This window comes from Dipteris shenzhenensis, chromosome 28, assembly GCF_047967505.1.
Source record: "Dipteris shenzhenensis isolate YYH24624 ecotype China chromosome 28, Dip_SZ_1.0, whole genome shotgun sequence".
In the NCBI taxonomy this organism is placed as follows: domain Eukaryota; kingdom Viridiplantae; phylum Streptophyta; class Polypodiopsida; order Gleicheniales; family Dipteridaceae; genus Dipteris; species Dipteris shenzhenensis.
Window position 1 is genome coordinate 25,257,875 of NC_141623.1, and position 7,440 is coordinate 25,265,314.

General features: G+C 40.4%; 1 protein-coding gene across 2 annotated transcripts; it reads left to right on the top strand.

Annotated features, from left to right (window-relative positions):
- The first annotated feature begins 3,172 nt into the window (after positions 1 to 3,172).
- LOC147883369 (mitochondrial fission 1 protein A-like) lies at positions 3,173 to 6,911 on the top strand. Of its 2 annotated transcripts, none has more exons than XM_087399853.1 (6): positions 3,173 to 3,291; positions 3,603 to 3,702; positions 5,684 to 5,825; positions 5,993 to 6,114; positions 6,233 to 6,296; positions 6,404 to 6,909. In XM_087399853.1, the coding sequence occupies exons 2-6, from the start codon at positions 3,622 to 3,624 to the stop codon at positions 6,487 to 6,489; spliced, it is 495 nt and encodes a 164-aa protein (XP_087255979.1). In that variant the 5' UTR covers positions 3,173 to 3,291; positions 3,603 to 3,621; the 3' UTR covers positions 6,490 to 6,909. The 2 variants fall into 2 exon arrangements, with proteins under 2 accessions (XP_087255979.1, XP_087255980.1); XM_087399854.1 differs by lacking the exon at positions 3,173 to 3,291 and adding an exon at positions 3,300 to 3,427 and having other exon boundaries at positions 6,404 to 6,911.
- Positions 6,912 to 7,440: the final 529 nt, after the last annotated feature.

The window sequence follows — 7,440 nt, forward strand, 5'->3', positions numbered from 1 at the left end:
CCTAGATCCACAAATGGCTATGAAGTACCATATATCTCATCAGTATTTATTAATGATACCGACGGTGATATACAAAGCCAACATGGCATATGCCTTTTTCAAAGCAGCCAAACTTTTGGACAAGTTATTATTGTGCAAGTCGAGCATGCTAAGTCCATCCCACGTGTATGCCTATGCGACATCGATGGTGGTGGGATGATTTCCAAGGGTCGTAAGAGAGTGACTCTAATGTACAATACAATTTCCCTTACTTCAACTTCCCAAAGGTTTTGACTACTTGTGGACTCATCCATCAACTAAAAAATTTCAATAACATGTACATAGAAGTTAGAGACCTAGCCATGGTCAGCTAGATCCATTTCTTCCAACTTCTCATCATTTTGCTGCAAGACATCCCTATACACTCCCTATACATGCCCTAACAATGGAAGAGTGGCATTGAACCTCTACTCCAAATTGATGTTCATCTCTGACAAAGGACCTACATTCAAGCAAATTCCCGTACCTTTGAGTCCAAAACATGCAAGCCCATCACATGAGGATGTTTGAGGACATGCCTAACACCAAGTTTTGGAAGCCACATCACCCTTTTTACAGGATCTGATAAAGACTGCTCGATTGGCACCAAATCATTGAAGCCACATGGTCTTTCAGCCATTTTCATTGTCCTTGATTTGAGGACGTTTAAGGACATACATGACGCTAGGTTTTGGAGGCCACATCACCCTTTTTGTAGGATCTCATAAAGACTGCTCAATTGCCACCAAGTCTTTCAAGCCACATAGTCATTAGCACTCTGTGTAGTCCTTGATCCAAGGTTGTGGATCAACATCAAGAAGGGGGGCATGCTAAACACATTTGTTAGCACCACCACATTTTGACATTTAGATGTAATTGAGTAGCATAAATAGCAGATTAGGCGAAGAAGATTGTCAAACTGAAAGTAGGAGTGTAATGAATGGAGAGAGAGTTCATGATTGGCCTTCCGTTCAAAAGGTGGCATGTATAACAGGGAATACCATTGTTCTTTTTTTTATTGTCACAATCTCTTCATCTCTTCTCATATGCATTACCTCTCCCTCTCTCATTCTCTTCATCCCCCACTTCTTCTCCCCTTCATTCTCATGGTGTCACAACTGCAAGAACTTGAGAGCCACAAAGGTGACATTAAATCCATCAACATTCCTACAAGATCCCCATGACATGTGAGTTACCACTAAGAACTACACAATGATGGAGATAAAGCTCATCTAGGAGTGGTGAGAGGTCATCCCTCAATCAATAGATGTCATTTGAGTAAAATGTATGTAGATGTAATGAAGCATGTTAAAATATGTGATCTATGTTAGCAAGTGGGAAAACCAAACTCTGAAGATCAAATGTCACTCGGACCATCATAGAACTTGGAAAACCTTTCAAAAGTGGGGCCTAGTTCCCTTTATCAATTCACAATAGCCATGCATCTGAAATGTATATCATGGTGGCAACCAGGTATGTCATCAAATGGACTAAAGAAAAATATTTAATATACAACATAGTAGGAATCACATCAAGATTTCTATGTAAGAATATCCTATGTAGGTCTAGGTTCTTGATTCAACTCATGTCAAGCCAGGGGTTCAATTCATCCTATTGGTGATACAAATCATGAGAAAGGAGTTCCTAATTCAACAAAATATTTCTATCACTTACTATCCAAGGATGACTGGTCACGCGTAGGCCATGAACAAAGTGCTTAAGAATATCCCATAAGACCATGATGCAAACCATGCTATGGTCTTATCATAATGTTCAAGGTCACCATGAAGTACATGCCTTTTGAATTAGCATTCAATCAGGATATTGTAGTGACAATGAAATTTATTGTACCAAGACTTAGGGTGGTAGTGCAACATATGATAGTCAAGAGGAAGCACAAAGAATAGGCTAGATGAATTGATAAATATTAACAAACTTTGATTGAAGGCAGCACCTGGTCCAAAGAGTGACCCAAAGGAGGAAGAATGTGGCAGGACTGACACATTAAAAGAGGAATTTCCATAGAATCCATGTTAATGTTGCTCAAGAAAATCTACTCAACTTATTTCACAATAATAACTTCGAATTTTGGGGAGTATTTAGTTGTGCAACTTGTTGCTATGCTTCTTCATCAATGGGCTCAGTAACTCAAATGAGTGCACAAGCCACTTGATAGCCAATCTCAAGTTTCATTGCACCCAAATTCATCCAATGTAGTAAAGCAAATCACCCTCGTTATGATACTTAAACCATGAGTTATGAAATTTGAAAGAAACTAGGGGGCATGGAGTGCTGAGCAGGGCAGCATCGTGTTTTTTCAACAAAGGAAGGTGATGATAAAAGTACACGATTCGAGAATGTCCCTATTAGACATGGAAAAAGGGCACACGACAAGGACCAAGATAAATCTTGTTAATAAAGTAGTTCCAAGTAAATCTAGCGTGTTTGATTTGCTCAATTTCTATTGAATCTATGAGATATCTTTTCTGGGAATGCTAGGTCGCTAGAGTAGTGTGATTGAACCTAGAAAGAGCTATCATGATGTTTGGTGTAATGGGGAGGGTTCATGCTTAAGTCGAGGTGGAGAGGGGTGTTTTGTGGGAGATCCACACAACACTAGTGACATGTTGGTTGCTATTATTTTGGCCATCTAGGTGGTGTGAAATACAGACTGACTCTTGCCTCGCTGATGTCTAACAATTTCTATCTTGGAAATAATCAGTGTAGGCTACAGGCAAGCAAAAAGGACATCAATACAAAATTGTGGTTAATGACAATGGATCACACTGCTCTTTAGAGTGTACTAAATTATCTTAGAGAGCTTTCTCACTTATAGCTACATGAAACATTCACATGAGTAGAAATGCTCTCTAGGTGGTGGTGAGTGATGGTTCCCATAACTTCATGCTCTCCCATCTTTGACGAGAAACCTTGCAAGGGGTCTGAAAATGGAACATATTGGGCGGGCCTCGAAATGCTCGAGTGGGGACTCCATTCTGGGGCGGTGTACCACTCCGATATGACACAGCGAAGCGTAAGAAGCGCACTGGCCTTGGCATTGTCAGGCATTCCTACGTACCTAGCGGTGAACTCTTAACACAACCCGCCCCCAAAAAAAAAAGCAAGCCGGCTTAAATTAGTGGGGAGGTTACCCCCAAACAAAGACCAGGTTACAAAACGTGGCTAACTTAGTAAGCTATCTTAAGAGGCAAACCGGGCTTGGGACCTTCTGCTTTGCAATCTTTGTAGCTTGATCCATAGCTGATTTTCGCGGTATGTTGCAGTAATGATGATGCATTTGAGTTTTTTCCAAACGAATCATCCAATTCTTTACGCACGCTTCACCAATTTGGTCTTGTACACTTTTAATTCTACGCTGCAAGAAGTTTGTCGATCACCTTTTGCGGAAGTATGTCGATCAGGAATCGCCTTCTGTGCACCAATTTGGAACGCTCCATCCGCTTTTAAGCCACTCGCGGCTGGGCTGAATGCTTAGTAGTCCATTTTGCAATCAATTGCAGTTATTGTTGAGTTTGTCCTCAGGTTATTTCCTGAACTTAGCCCCTGGAGTTTTCTGGTTGCAGGTTTGTTATTTCAATAGAGATGTCAAATTTTCTTGATACGGTGAGCTCAATCTTTAGGTCCGGAGACTCGCTGCCATGGACCGATGCGGATATTATTCGGGTAAGACATTGATTTATTTGGATAACAACCGCCTTGATTGCGGAGATGTATAATTACATAGGCAGGGTGCCCTAGAGTTGATCCTCAAAGTTTGGCTGTGTCCCATTCCTGGATCAGATTGCCCGTGGTTTAGGTTAGTTGCTACCTATTTTCTTACAGCCGTTGTACACTTTAATGTGTGTTAGGTTGATGCGAAACGAAGCATTTGAGTAGGACAGTTTGAGACAGCTCGTACAGATTTGAACGGAAGCGTGCACATTTTAAGGAAATTCGATGGCTTAAACTTTTACACATCTTTAACCATGCTGCATTACAATCCAATGCGTGAGTGTTGCTATGTGCTGCGCGCCCACTGGAGTAAATAGGACGTGTGATTATTTACTTTGCTTCAGATAGCAGCAGGATCCACCAAACAAGGTGGTAATAAGATGGGCTTTGTTTGTTGAATGTGAATAAGGCTTGAAAATTTTCAGCCTCTTGAACAAGGTTTGAAACCACCTTCCTTCTGGACAGCTCAATTAAATTTCAATTAAATTGAACAAGCTTGAAACCACCTTCCTTTTGGACAATTCAATTAAATTGAAATGGAATCATTATCCCATATTCTGATATTTTACACAAAGCTTTGCCCCGGTTGTTCGCTTAGAGCTTATATATTTTGTAAGTGCATACTCAAGTTCTTGCACTTAAGAGTTTTTTTTGCTAGCTCAGACATTTGTACCCTTAAAATGAAATACAGACACCCTCTTTGCCTTTTGTCTCCGTCTCAGGCACTCTCTCTCTCTCTCTCTCATTCTCTCTTTGCTTTAGTTTGTTAAAAAAATAGTTCAACTTGTCACATTTGATTTAGTCAAGTCTTTTAAAGTTTTCATTCTGTCTCTTTAGTGTACATGCTTATTGTGCGTGGATTCTTGTCCTGTGGTGGACAGCTTTGGTGCCTCATGTAATTGTGTTTGGTAGATTGTATATACCCTAATGGTTGTGTATTCTCGAAAACCTATTTGCCATCAATTGAGCATGCTTCTTACCTTACTAGTAAATCCACCTGTCACTTCCGGAGTTTAACAGAAGGTAAGTATGAGACCTCTGCTGGAAAACCTAAGCACATATCTCTAGAGCACATCTCATTTGCGTGTCAGAAGAACAATGACCTTGCATCGATTGCCAACCTTGACCACAAAGTGTTTAATGTGGAAGCTTGCCAGGATACTACAGACCGCAATCTCGCTTTACAAGTGCACACATAAGAAACACACTCTGATCTGGAAGGATAACAGACAGAAATACAGGCGAAACTCCATATATAGATGTATAGAATGAAGACCTGCACACTTTTGGATCTGCCCATGTTCCACACATTTTCTCCAGACTTGTGACCTGAGGGTAGTGGTATCCATGGGAATCCATCGTTCCACTGTGGACGAGTGTTTATAGCAGACTCTGGAGCCTGGAGGATCATTCTTCATTCCAAAGTGGGTTGAGTTCAGTGTTCTTTTGAGAAATGATAGCCTAAAATGGGCAACCTCGTCTTAAATTTGATGGATAAAATTAGACATAACTTCCTACAGTGCTTATAAAATAAATATTAGATTTATTAAATGTTGCAACAAACACCATATTCATGTAAATCATGCATTTAGTTTGATACATGACATGACCCCCTTTGGATTGGGCAATCAAAAGATATGGGCTGCAAAAGTTTGGCTATTTTTTTCCCTCTTTTTTTTTGAATGCCATGGTCGGCCAAATTTTTCCCCAAACCCAAAGGAGCAAATTTTCTTCTTCGTGCTGTTTAAGGGCTATCAGTATGTTAGACTATAGTGATTGTAACTACTTTTGGCTAGCAAGCTTGCATTATGTTGTAACGCATACTTCAACGTTCTCAGAGAAATTCTGTCAGTAATCTGGTGCAGTTTTGACAGAGATGAATTTCTATGCTTTAATTTCTGTAGTGACTATTGCATGTGAATCATTGTTGCAGAGCTGTGAGCGAGAAGCTGCAGGGGAAGGAGTTGGGATTTCACAGGAGTCAGACAGAACAGAGAGCTATATGCGATTGTCATGGGCACTTGTACACTCTCGGCAACCTGCGGATGTCCAACGTGGGCTTTTAATGCTAGAAGGTCTGCTGATTGCACTATACGGTTCTGCTACAGTGTTATGGGACACGTATACACCTTTGGAATGGATGTGTGCACATACATATTTTGCCTTGAAATACTAAGCACAAGCATTGCTTTTGAATGTGTTTTGAGGCATAATTTTAAATAATTTTCATTACTTAATGCAGCCTCGTTGGCTGGAAAACAAGGCCAAACAGAAGAGAGGGAAATTCTATATCTTCTTGCTGTAGGTCATTACAGGGCTGGTGATATCACCCGGGCAAGGCGATACATTGATCAGGCAATGGAGGTAAATATTTTGCTAGATTCTTGGAAGTTGGGACTGTGCGTCACCTGAAGTGCAAATGCGGTTTAGAAAACTGCATAGAAGCTCATGACCAACATCTCTAATAATTTTTGCATGACAGATTGCGCCCGACTTCAGGCAAGGTTCTACTCTGAAGAAGATGATAGAAGACAAGATTGCCAAAGGTGAGGAGTTTTCCCCACAGTATTTTCTGAACTGTAACATTAAAGCGGCATTGCAAATTTGGATGGGAATCTTTATTGACTTTCCTTTCTTTTGGTGAAATTTGAAGATGGTGTTATTGGTATTGGAATAGCAGCAGCTGCTGTGGGTATTGTTGCCAGTGGAATTGCAGCTATAGTGGCCAAGCGAAGGTAAACATTACTGTAAAACATGTTGAAACTGTATGTGAATGAATATTTGCTGGTCCACAGTTATTGTTAGCTTACTTTTCAAATGAGACTTTACATTCGAGGAGATAGCTGCAACTTTTATCTATATGCCAGGACATTTTCCAGAAGGTTGATAGGTCATACCAAAGCTGATTGGGCTGTAATGTTTCTGTGATAATTCTTTCTTTCTGCCACATGAAATTTTAGATAAACTTTCTCTGTGGTCAATCCTTTCAGAAATAATTTTGTGTATGAGACATCTATAACTCAAGTTTTATGATTTACGGGTGGGTCAGCCCCCTTGTGGTGACTCCGCCCCCTGGTTGGTTCTAAGCAATCCTTGGGGAAAGGTGTTTGTAGCCTTATGTTTTTGGTGGATTGCATGTCATTCTGATATCATGTTAATTTACAGCTGGTGGCCTTTTCTCTAGGATTTGGTTTGAAAGCTTGGTCTGAGTCTGAACTGATGTGTCTTTGTGCCTTTGGAACTGAAAATATGGTAGGGGGGAAAGGGGAATTAGTTCCTTTTGCAAAGAGATTTGAGCTTCGATTGCAGCTGCTGGTTTGTGCACTGATTCTTCCATTCCTTGACCTAGTGGGCATACTAAGTGTTGAAATGTGTCTTTGCAAGGGTTATATTGAATATTATCACTGTCTAGCTATGTGAGCATGAAAGTGCATCAAACTAGTACCAAGTTTATGAATTATGTATATATCGACACGGTTGCGTGGTAGCAGCACTGAGGTGGGAATTTCTAGACATCCTTTGCAATTTCTATACGTACTGTGCATGCAAAAAGTCTGGGAAAGCAACAAAAATTGCAAGTGATAATACAAATTAACAACCCCTCTTCTCTCTCTCTCTCTCCATCATAGGACTTTCTCATGCCAGCTCAGCTTTACCAAATCGAGTATCATGTTGCAGCACCTCATGTGA